The sequence below is a fragment of the Molossus molossus genome, unplaced genomic scaffold (assembly GCF_014108415.1).
Source record: "Molossus molossus isolate mMolMol1 unplaced genomic scaffold, mMolMol1.p scaffold_m16_p_5, whole genome shotgun sequence".
NCBI classification, from domain to species: Eukaryota; Metazoa; Chordata; class Mammalia; order Chiroptera; family Molossidae; genus Molossus; species Molossus molossus.
The window spans coordinates 87,431,287-87,443,305 of record NW_023425388.1 but is presented as its reverse complement, the minus strand read 5'-3'; the positions used below and the strand labels follow the sequence as shown (position 1 = coordinate 87,443,305).

The 12,019-nt window shown below is 38.8% G+C and overlaps 1 protein-coding gene across 1 annotated transcript in view; it reads left to right on the top strand.

The window, feature by feature from the left end:
• EPHA6 (EPH receptor A6) overlaps window positions 1-12,019 on the top strand; it is a 1,023,649-nt gene that overhangs the window by 882,998 nt on the left and 128,632 nt on the right. The window contains exon 14 of the mRNA XM_036242820.1: window positions 5,958-6,167. Coding sequence (XP_036098713.1) covers window positions 5,958-6,167 — 210 coding nt within the window. The remainder of the gene's footprint in view (window positions 1-5,957; window positions 6,168-12,019) is intronic.

Genomic DNA, 12,019 nt, shown 5'->3' with positions numbered 1-12,019 from the left:
CTGTGCCTAAGACTTCCAGTACTATGTTAAATAAGAGTGGTGAAAGTGGGCATCTTTGCCTTGTTCCTGTTCTTAAGGGAAATGCTTTTAGTTTTTGTCCATTAGTATGATGTTGGCTGTAGGTCTTTCATATATGGACTTTATTATGTCTAGATATGATCCCTCTATTCCCACATTGCTGAGCATTTTTATCAGAAATGGATGCTGAATTTTGTCGAAGGATTTTTCGGCATCTATTGATATGATCATGTGGTTTTTATTCTTCATTTTATTTATGTGGTGTATTACGTTTATTGATTTGCGAATATTGTATCAGCCTTGCTTCCCTGGGATGAGTCCCACTTGGTCATGGTGGATAATTATTTTGGTGTATTGCTGGATCCAATTTGCTAGTATTTTTTTTCAGGATTTTGGCATCTATGTTCATCAGGGATATTGACCTGTAGTTTTCTTTCTTTGTAGTGTCTTTTTCTGGTTTTGGAATTAGAGTTATGCTGGCTTCATAAAATAATTTGGAAGTCTTCCTTCTTCTAGAATTTTTTTTAATAGTTTGAGGAGAATGGGTGTTAGTTCTTCTTTGAATATTCAGTAAAACTCCCCCATGAAGCCATCTGGGCCGGGGCTTTTGTTTGCTGGGAGAGTCTTGATTACATCTTCAATTTCTTCTGTTGTTATTGGTCTATTCAAGTTTTCTATCTCTTCCTGGTCCAGTTTTAGGAAACTATGTGTTTCTAGAAATTTGGTCATTTCGCCTAGATTGTCAAATTTGTTGCCATATAATTGTTTATAGTGGTTGTTAATGATCTTTTGTATTTCTGTGGTGTCAGTTGTTACTTTTCTTTCATTTCTGATTTTGTGTATTTTGGGTCTCTCTCCTTGTTTCTTGGTGAGTCTAGCTAAGGGTCCATCAATCTTGTTTATCTTTTTGCAAAACCAGCTCTTTGTTTCATTGATCCTTTGAATTGTTGGTTTTTTTTTTGGTCGCTATGCCATTTATTTCTGCTCTGATCTTTTCTATTTCCTTCCTTCTACTTGCTCTGGGATTTTTTTGTTTGTTTGTTTGCTCTCTAGTTCTTTAAGGTGTGAGGTTAGATAGTCTATTAGAGATTTTTGTTGTTTTTTGAGTAGGCCTGTAGTGCTATGAACTTCCCTCTCAAAACTGCTTTCGCTGTATCCCATAGATTTTGTGTTGTTGTGTCTTCATTGTCATTGGTTTCCAGGAAGTTTCCGATTTCTCCCTTGATCACCTCGGTGATCCATTCATTGTTTAATAACATGCTATTTAGCTTCCGTGTGTTGAAATGTCTTTGTATGTTCTTCTTGCAATTGATTTCTAGTTTTATGCCATTGTGATCTGAGAAGATGCTTGATATGATTTCAGTCTTCTTGAACTTGTAGAGACTTAGTTTGTGCCCTAACATGTGGTCTATCTTTGAGAATGTCCCGTGGGCACTTGAGAGGAATGTGAATTCTGTAGTTTTTGGGTGTAATTCTCTGTAGATATCTATGAAATCCATTTGGTCTAGTGCTTCATTTAGAGTCTCTGTTTCCTTGCTAATTTTTTGTCTAGAGGATTTATCCAGTGCTGTCAGCAGGGTGTTGAAGTCCCTGCTATGATTGTATTGCTATCGATTTCTCCTTTGAAGCCCTCCACAAGATTTTTAATATATGTTGGTGCTCCTATATTGGGTGCATATGTTTACCAAGGTTATATCTTCTTCTTGAATAGATCCTTTCAATATTATGTAGTGGCCTTCTTTGTCTCTAGTTATGAACTATATTTTGAAATCTATTCTATCAGATATGAGTATTGCTACACCAGCTTTTTTTTCCTTTCCATTTGCTTGGAAGATTTTTTTCCGTCCCTTCACTTTCAATCTATGTGAATCTTTTGTTGCGAGGTGGGTCTCTTGGAAACAACATATAGATGAGTCATGCTTTCTTATCCAATCAGCTACTCTGTGTCTTTTTATGGGAGCATTCAATCCATTTACCTTTAAGTTGATTATTGATACGTACTTATTTATTGCCATTTTTGTTTAGTGTGGTTCTGTTTTTCTTCCCATTTCTCCTGTTAATTACGGCAGTCCTTTTAACATTTCTTGCAGTGCTGGTTTGGTGCTGATGTATTCCCTTAGCATTTTTTTTGCCTGGGAAGTTCTTTATTTGACCTTCTATTTTGAATGATAGCCTTGCTGGGTAGAGTAGTCTTGGACTCAGAATCTTGTTTTTCATGACCTTGATTACTTCATGCCCTTCCCTTCTGGCCTGTAGTGTTTCTTGTGAGAAGTCAGCTGAGAGCCTTACGCAGTTTCCTTTGTAGGTAACCTGTTGCTTATCTCTTGCTGCTTTTAGAATTCTCTCTTTGTCTTTAATTTTTGGCAGTTTGATTACTGTGTCTTGGTGTGGGCCTGTTTGGGTTCTTCTTACTTGGGGCTCTCTGTACTTCTTGAACTTGAATGCCTTATTCCTTCACCAAGTTAGGAAAGTTTTCTGTCACTATTTCTTCAAATATATTCTCTAACCCTTGCTCATTTTCTTCTTCAGGGACTCCTGTGATATAACTGTAATTACGTTTCCAGTTGTCCCACAGTTCTCTTAAGCTGTCTTCCTGTTTTTTAATTGTTTTTTTCCTTTTGGGTTTGTGATTGGTTGATTTTTTCTACCCTGTCTTCGAATTCACTGATCCGGTCCTCAGTTTCCTCTACTCTGCTTTTTAGACCTTCCAATGTGTTTTTCATTTCTGATATGTCATTTTTTATCTCTTCTTGGTGGTTTTTAATTTCCAGTTGGCTTATTTTCAGCATCTCTATGTCCTTACACATGCTGTTAAGCTTCCTCAAGATCATGGCTCTGAATTCCAGTTCTGTTAACTTGCTTAACTGCACCTCATTTATTTAATCTTCGGTAGAGGTCTCTTGTTCTTTCATTTGGCTTTTATTTCTGTTTTTCACCATTTTGGCTATCACAGTGGGCTTTGGAGTCTGCCAAATTTTCCCTGTGGGTATTGGTGTTCTGCTGTTTGTGGCTCCCTCTCCTGGGTTTGGATGAGGCAGGGAGGACCCACTTTAAACACCACTGTCAAATCTTAACTTTCCTGGTTAGAGTTGCTAGCCCAGGGAATGGTAGTTATCCTCTAGCTATTTTTGCCTGGAGGCTATTAGTAGAGGTCACCTGAAGAACCTTGGTTTCTAGGTTGCCTGAAAAACTCCCTCAGGTGCTCAGTATAAGAGGATTTCCCGAGGGAGGGGCAGATGCTGGTTGTTAATGGGCCTCAATTAGCATTTCAATGGTCACCAGGTGGGGTTGAATCTCCGAGGGAGGGGCCACCACCTCTCCCCAGGGCCCTGGGAAGGAGTAAGATGACTACAGTCCTGTGTGGCTGCACTCAGCAAAAGCTCTGAGTGCCCTCCAAATCCCAAGTGTCCCCACACAGTTCCAGTCCAGTTTGTCCTCCTCTGCCGGAGCCCAAGGTGAGTGGCTGCTGCCAATTTAGCCTCTGTCTGGGCTCTGCGTCATGGAGCCGCCTGGGACTTTTAACCCGAGGGCGCTGCTCCCAGCCAAGGGCGGCTGAGGCTGCGGCACCAGCTGAGGGCGTAGCATCCAGCCTAGGCCACAGGACCCACCTGCGGTCGCTGGACGCAGCCGAGGCGGCAGCAGCTTCCAGCTGAGGCCGCTGGACCCAGCCCAGTCCGCTGGTCCCAGCCCAGGCCGCTGCTGACCATGGGTTCCCGGCCCCCTCTTGTGTCCTCGCAAGCCTACCAGGATTGAGTCAGTGTCCCTGGTTATGTGGTCCTCCAAGCTGCCTTTCAGTTGCCCCTTCCTGACAATTTGTCTTTATTTTCGTTGTAATTCCAGTTTGGTCCTGGGAGATGGTCTGTGTAGCTTCCATTCACTCCACCGCCATTTTTTTCCCTCTGCCTCTTATTTTTGCTATGAAGCTAAAAATTGCTCTAAAAATAGTGTGTTTAAAAAAGAAATAACTTGATGCTTTGTGCCACTCTCAGAATAAATAGAAAATTAAGTTTCAACCTGGTGTTAAATAGCTATTTCTCCTTATGATATAAGAGTTTATGTTGCCAATTGATTTTTCAGGAAAGTGAGAGAATTTTCTGACCCATATTAAAATTACAAAAATTACATATAATACAATGAGGTTTTATTAAATAATAACTATTATTAAAAATGAATCAGGAATGCTCTGTTTGTATGTGATTCTCACTAACAGCTCTGACTTATTCAATTCTCATTGTACAGATAAGGTAACTGAGGCATTTGTTAGTTTTCACATGGTCTGTTAATGTTTCCTACTATGTAGAAATTATGCATTGACAAGAGCTGTGACACCAGGCAACTTCATTTTCTAATAGGTAAAAGAGCGACCTCTTTAAATTTAATGGAATCCTTTCTTGGCCAAAAGAATTTGTGCTTTCAGTTCTGCTCAGAGGCTTTGAAATTTCTAACAGAGGAGAGGTAGGTAGGGTACATGGTAAAAGAGGCAGATTCGTCCAGGAATACACTGCCTAAGAAGATGGATTGGAAACATAAAGAGCTAATAACACTGAAGATTTTCTTTGCTGGGTTATCTTTTATACATTAATTATACAGAAGAGCCTGCTTAAATGGGTACTCTCCTGTAGAATATTTCTTTTATGAGAGGGTTCTTTTCCTTACTCTGCACTTGAGTTTGGTGATGGTATCAGAGAGCTATCAGGGAGATAAGCTGATATAGTAAGACAAAGGTTATTTCATTTGTAGTATAAGCTTCTTTGTTTAACTGACCAATGAATCATCATTGTATAGGGAACTGTGTCACTGTGGTCTGGTCAAATCATCCCCATGTCTAAGCTACTCTATAGTTTTAAATCAGATATCCATGAAAACTGCTTAACTTTGCAAAAGTTGACTCTTATTTATGCTTCAACCACAGTGTATAAGGTAATATGGCCCTATAATCTCTTACTAGATGTTAATTTTTAATATTGTTCATAAATAAATGTTACCTGGTGTGTAAAACTAACGAGAATGTTTCATGTTTCTCTGTGTCTTCATTAGAGACAACAATCTTCAAATAACTAAGTAGAACAATAGGCATTACTTTTCAAACTTAAATTTTTTTATTTTCATTTTCTCTCATTTGTAGGTACTATTTGTACCTGGTCTTATTAATGAACACATCTTGCATGGTAACAATTAGATGTTTTTTCTTTTTTAAAAATTCTATATTATTTTTCAATCAAGGTGAGATGAGTAAGTATTCAAGGGATTGGCTGTAAGACACCAGTGCTGTGCCTGTCTTGATACTCAAATTTCATTTAATCTTTCCAACTGCGAGCTAAAATAGTCCTGTTTTCAGTAAATTCTCAACAACTTATTTGCTCTATATAATGAGCAAATAGGAAAATCTAGCTATTTTCTGTTTGTGTGGGGGGTTTCTTCTTTCTTCTGTGGCTTTCCTAAACTTGTTTTCTTGTTTCTGCAATCAGTTTTCCTTTTTCCTGAGTGATCATTTTTTTTACCATCTTTCCAGTTATCACACAGCTTTCATCCAAACCTAGGTTGTACCTGTCTACCCTTCTGCCTACCTGTCTGGTGGGTTCAGAGCTCACAACTATGAGAGGTGAATTCTATTTTCTTGATAGTCGTTGCTATTACCTTACTTGACTTTACTTCCCTCTTCTTAAAGTTTTTGAAATTATTTTTTCTTGAAGTTAATTTGGTTGGTTCCCTTCTATCTGTTATTTGTTATCCTTCATCACTTCCAGCTAGATTTTTCTTTCCTTAAATGTCAAAAAAATGTTTACATTTTGTTATAAACATAATCAGTGGTCAGCAAACTTGATGCTCACACTCATTGTATCCAGTACAATAAGTTCAAAGATTTGATTGAATACTACACACACATGCACACACTATGTTAAAATAAATTCGTGTAAACAATTGTGATTCTCTTTCAGAAACATGATGGCCACTTCACAGTTATCCAGCTGGTTGGTATGCTTCGAGGCATAGCATCAGGAATGAAGTATCTTTCTGATATGGGTTATGTTCATCGAGATCTCGCAGCTAGGAATATATTGGTCAACAGCAACTTAGTGTGCAAAGTCTCTGATTTTGGTCTCTCCCGGGTGCTGGAAGATGATCCAGAAGCTGCTTATACAACAACTGTAAGTTTACATGTTCTTTTCCAATACAGTTTGTTTGCTTTTATTGTTTTTATTGTCATGAGAGTAATTCTGTGTTTGCTTTTCTAATTTTTTGCTCCTGTTTGTTATTTTCCCAATTTAACATCATTATTTAATTGAAAAATATTTACTTTACCTGAGTGCCTAATTTTTTTTAAAAAACCTACTTATATTTAACTGTTTTATGTCTTCCATTTTATTGGGACTTTATTTTAACATATACTTGAGGTCCATGCCTTCACACAAATCTGCCTTTGCCTGAGGTATTTTTGATGCTTCATTAATTATCTCCTTTAAATGAAGTTTTGTGCATTGAAGAATGGTGCAATCAATGAAGTCGTGGTAATAAAAAGCCAGTGCTTATTAGATGACTATTTTTTTCCTCACAGCAAATGTTATGGAATGATCTGATCATATTTAAAAATGAACAATATGGTTTCTCTGGAAATACTTAAGTACACTCTAAAACTTTATTTGAATGATTCTTGGGAGAAATGGGAGCAAGAATAAATGCTAAAATTTTACAGCCAAGCTATTGTATGTAAATTATATTATCTCAATTTAACTCAAGAATATATTGTTTAAGCATTTCTGAATGCCTCAAAATCATTTTATCCTAATGATCGTTTTGGTGATCTTCAAGGAGTTTAGTCTTCGAGTCTCCCTTCTGCTATATTTAAGCTAATAATTTATAAAATTATGCTACATTATGTTGCTTTTTCAACAAAACCCTTACTAAATTGGCTCATTTGATAGTTTCAATGAAAAATAAGTCAGTAAAATTATTCAAGGTGTGTTATTCTCTTCTCTAAACTCACACATTATTTTAAGTCAAATCCATTATTTAGTTCCCTTTTATTTCATTTTCTATGAGATATTTTTGAAACTTTACTGTAAAAAATTACTTAAGATCGGATGCAACTTCGATATTTTGAATGAAACAGGTTATGCCCTTACTATGTTTGCTTTGTAGAAATGGTCTATATTAATTTATAAATGATATTTTCATTAATTTCTCCAACAAAGACATACAGTTCTAAGTGAAATAAATTAATCTCTCAGAGTCTGACATGTAAGGTAGCAGTATCTATTGATCTTTTAATTTGATCCAAAAGGCTTTGTAAAAATAAGTCTAAGTCTGAAAATAAATTATATATTTTAGGAAAAAAACAGTATTTTCAACTCTGTTTTCTAATCGGAAATGTCTCAATTATTTTTTTTTTCAAGGACATTATTTTTTTCTCTTTTATTTTTATAACTGTATAACTTGAAGCAACTTTTCAAGTTATAGAACAAAAATTATAACATTTTTCTTTTGTGCATATTATTTCTAACCTTGGAGAACAGTATTTAAAGTTATATAAATAAGTCATGAAGATGGGGGCAGGCAGGACCAGAAGGAGGGTGAGTGTGTGAGAGAGTGAGCGAGTGTGTGACAATGTGAGTGGACGTGAAGGTGGATGACCAAAACCGAGCAGTACAGAGATGCAGAGCAGAAGGTTCCTGTGATGTGGATGGAGCAACTGGCTACCCCGATAAGCGGCTCTTTAGGGTGCTTCTCTCTGCACTGCGATGAGGTACCACCATTTTGGAAAATCCCGGGAGGTCCCTGGGAGAACCAGTGGGAGCGGCTAGGGCCCAGCAACCTAAGCCCACCAGCACACCTGGGACCTTCAGAACAGTGGACACTCTGTGTCAACACAGACCAGTGCATAAGAGTGGAGCTGCCAAGGTGCCGGTTGCTGAAGCCACAGACAACCCAGAGCCCAGCACTATCCCCCATAGTAGCAGCCCTATCAGAGTCCAGATATACCCCCAGAAACAAAGGCTGGGGAGCAGACATCCATCCCCAGGCAACAGAAGCACAAACCAGCAGCTGAGACCCATCCCCAAAAACTACAGCAAAAGCTGAGCAGGAGTTCAGCCCCATGGGGCAGCAGCACTCCCCAGCCACCAGCGACCGGACCTGGGGCTCCACAGAGGCCTGTGTGGTCTAGCAGCTCACAAGAGCAGTGGGAAGCCAGAGACCTAGAGAGACTGGTGCGATCCAGCTGCCTGCCCATGGGAACTGCAGTGTGCAGGGGCACGAGAGAGACCTGTGAAACCCAGCAGGAACTGTGCCATCCAGTTACCCACAGGACCTTCTGGGTGCTGAAGCACCAGAGAGGCCTGTGTGACCCAGAAGGGACTGTGCCATCCAATTACCCACAGGACCTGCAGGGTGTTGAAGCACCAGAGGCCTATGCGACCCAGCAGCCCATAACATAGGTATAGAGCCAAGTCCCCAAGAGAACTGTGTGATCCAGTTACTCGGGGGACCTTCAGGGTGTGGGGGCACCAGAAAGGGCTGTGCAACCCAGCTGGGCACAAGATAGGCTGAGAGGATGTGAAAATGGAGACTGAGTGAATAGAAGCTACACAGATGATCTCCCAGGACCAAACGGAAATTATAACTAAAATAAAGACAAATCTTCAGAAAAAAAGCAACAGAAAAGCAGCATGACAGGACCATATAACCAGGGACACTGGTAGGATCTGCGGAGACATGAGAGGGAGGGGGGCTGGGAGCCCAGGGACAGCAGCAGTCTTAGCTGTGACCAGCATTCTTGGGGAATAAAGACCAAGTTCGCTCCATAGCACAGAGAGCCGGGACAGAGTGCTAAAATAGCCACAGCCACTCAATGAGAGGCTGCTGCACAGGGAGGGCAGACTGGACTGGAGCTCTGAGGGAACACCTGGGATTAGAAGGGCACTCAGAGTTTTTGCTGAGTTGTGGCCACAAAGGACAGTAGCCAGTACACTCCTTCCAAGAGCTATGGGGAAAAGTAGCAGTCCCCCCAACTCAGAGATTCGGCCTTTCCCAGGTGAGGCAAAGATATGCAAATTGAGATCCATTATGGACCAGCATCTATCCCACCCTCTGGAAATACTCTTATGCAGAACACCAGGGCTACATTCCAAGGCACTGAGTAACTGAGACTACTAGCCACCAGAAAAAAGCTAGAGGATAACTGAATGTTTCCTGAGCTTGCAAATCTACCAAGGAAAGTAAGACCTGACAGTGTGTTTAACGTGGGCCCACCCAGGTTCATCTGGACTCAGTAGAAGGAGCCACAAACAGCAGAACACCAACACCAACAGGGAAAATTTGGCAGGCTCTAAAACCCACTAAGATAGCCAAAATGGTGAAACAAAGAAACAAATCCCAAATGAAAGAACAAGAGAACTCTATCGAAGATGAGATCAATGAAATGCAGCTAAGAAAATTATGAGAGGTAGAGTTCAGAGCCAAGATCTTGAGAGAGCTCAACAGCATGAGTAAGGACATCAGCACCATGACTAAAGTTATAGAAATATTGAAAACCAACCAAGTGGAAATGAAGAATGACATAGCAGAAATAAAGAACACATTGGAAGGACTAACCAGCAGAGTAGAGAAAGCTGAAGACCGGAACAGTGAATTAGAAGACAGGGTAGAAAAAAATCAACCATTCAGAAAACCGAAAGAAAAAAAAACAGTTTAAAAAGAGGAAGACAGCTTAAGAGAACTGTGGGACAACTGGAAATGTAATAACATTCACATCATAGGAATCCCAAAGAGGAAGAAAATGGGCAAGGTTTAGAGAATATATTTGAAGAAATAGTGACAGAAAACTTTCCTAACTCGGTGAAGGAAGAAGGTATTCAACTTCAAGAAGCACAGAGAGCCCCAACTAAGAACAACCCAAAAAGGCCCACACCAAGACACATAGTAATTAAAATGCCAAATTTAAAGACAAAGAGAGAATCCTAAAGGCAGCAAGAGATAAGAAACAGGTTACCTACAAAGGAAATCCCATAGGCTCTCAGCTGACTTCTCAACAGAAACAATACAGGCCAGAAGGGAGTGGCATGAAATAATCAAAGTCATGAAAAACAAGGATCTGAATCCAAGACTACTCTATTCAGCAAGGCTGTCACTCAAAATAGAAGGTCAAATAAAAACTTCCCAGTCCCAAAAAAAGGCTAAAGGAATATATTAACACCAAACCAGCACTGAAAGATATGCTAAAGGACTGCTGTAATTAGTAGAAGAAATAGGAAGAAAGAAAGAACCATACTAAAGAAAAATGGCAATAAATAAGTACATATCAATTATCACTTTAAATGTAAATGGTTTAAATGCTCTGATAAAACCACACAGAGTACCTGACTGGATGAGAAAGTATGACTCACATATATGTTGTTTACAAGAGACCCACCTCAAAACAAAACATTCACATAGGTTGAAAGTGAAGGGATGGAAAAAAACCTTTCAAGCAAACAGAAAGGAAAAAAAAAGCTGGGGTAGCAATACTCATATCTGATAAAATTTCAAAATGAAGGCCATAACCAGAGGCAAAGAAGGCCACTACATAATATTTAAAGAATCTATCCAACGGGAAGATATAACCTTGGTAAACATATATGCACCCAATATAGAAGCACTAACATATATTTAAAATCTTCTGGAGGACTTCAAAGGAGAAATCGATAGCAATACAATCATAGCAAGGGACTTCAACACCCCGCTGACATCACTGGATAGATCTTCTAGACATAAAATTAACAAGGAAACAGACTCTAAATGAAGTGCTAGATCAAATGGATTTAATAGATATCTACAGAGATTTACACCCCAAAACTGCAGAAATCACATTCTTCTCAAGTGCACATGGGACATTCTCAAAGATAGACCACATGTTAGGACACAAACTAAGTCTCTACAAGTTCAAGAATATTGAAATCATATCAAGCATCTTCTCAGATCACAATGTCATGCAACTAGAAATCAACTGCAACGAGAACATGCAAAGACATTTGAAAACATGGATACTAAATAACATGTTATTGAACAATGAATGGGTTACCATGGATATCAAGGAAGAAATTTAAAAATTCCTGTAAACCAATGAAAATGAATACACAACAACAAAAATCTATGGGATGCAGCGAAAGCAGTTCTGAGAGGGAAGCTCATAGCATTACAGGACAACCTCAAGAAGCAAAAAAAATCTCTAATAGACTATCTAACCTCACAACTTAAAGAACTAGAGAGCAAACAAAAAGAAAACCCCAGAGCAAGTAGAAGGAAGGAACATAGATGCCAAAATCCTGAACAAAATGCTAACAAATGGGATCCAGCAATACATCAAAAAAATTATTCACCATGACCAAGTGGCATTCATCCCAGTGATGCAAGGCTAGTACAATATTCACAAATCAATAAATGTGATAATCACATAAACAAAATGAAAGATAAAAATTATATGATCATATCAATAGACGCTGAAAAAGCATTCGACAAAATCTGGCACCCATTTCTGATAACAATGCTCAGCAATGTGGAAATAGAGGGATCATATCTCGACATAATAAAGGCCATATATGAAAGACCTACAGCCAACATCATACTCAATGGGAAAAAACTAAAAGCATTTCCTTTAAGAACAAGACAAGGATGCCTATTTTCACCACTCTTATTTAACATAGAACTGGAAGTCTTATCCACAGCAATCAGACAGGAAGAAAAAATAAAAGGGATCCAAATTGGAAAGAAAGAAGTGAAACTGTCATTATTTGCAGATGATATGATACTATGCATAGAAAACCCCAAAGACTCCATTAAAAATTTACTAGACTTAATAAATAAATTTGGCAAAGCAGCAGGATACAAAAGAAATTGACAGCATTCTTATACACCAATGATGAACTCACAGAAAGAGAAACTAAAAAACAATCCCATTTACTATTGCGCCAAAAATTTAAGATACCTAGGAATAAACTTAACCAAAGAAATAAAAGACCTATTTGCA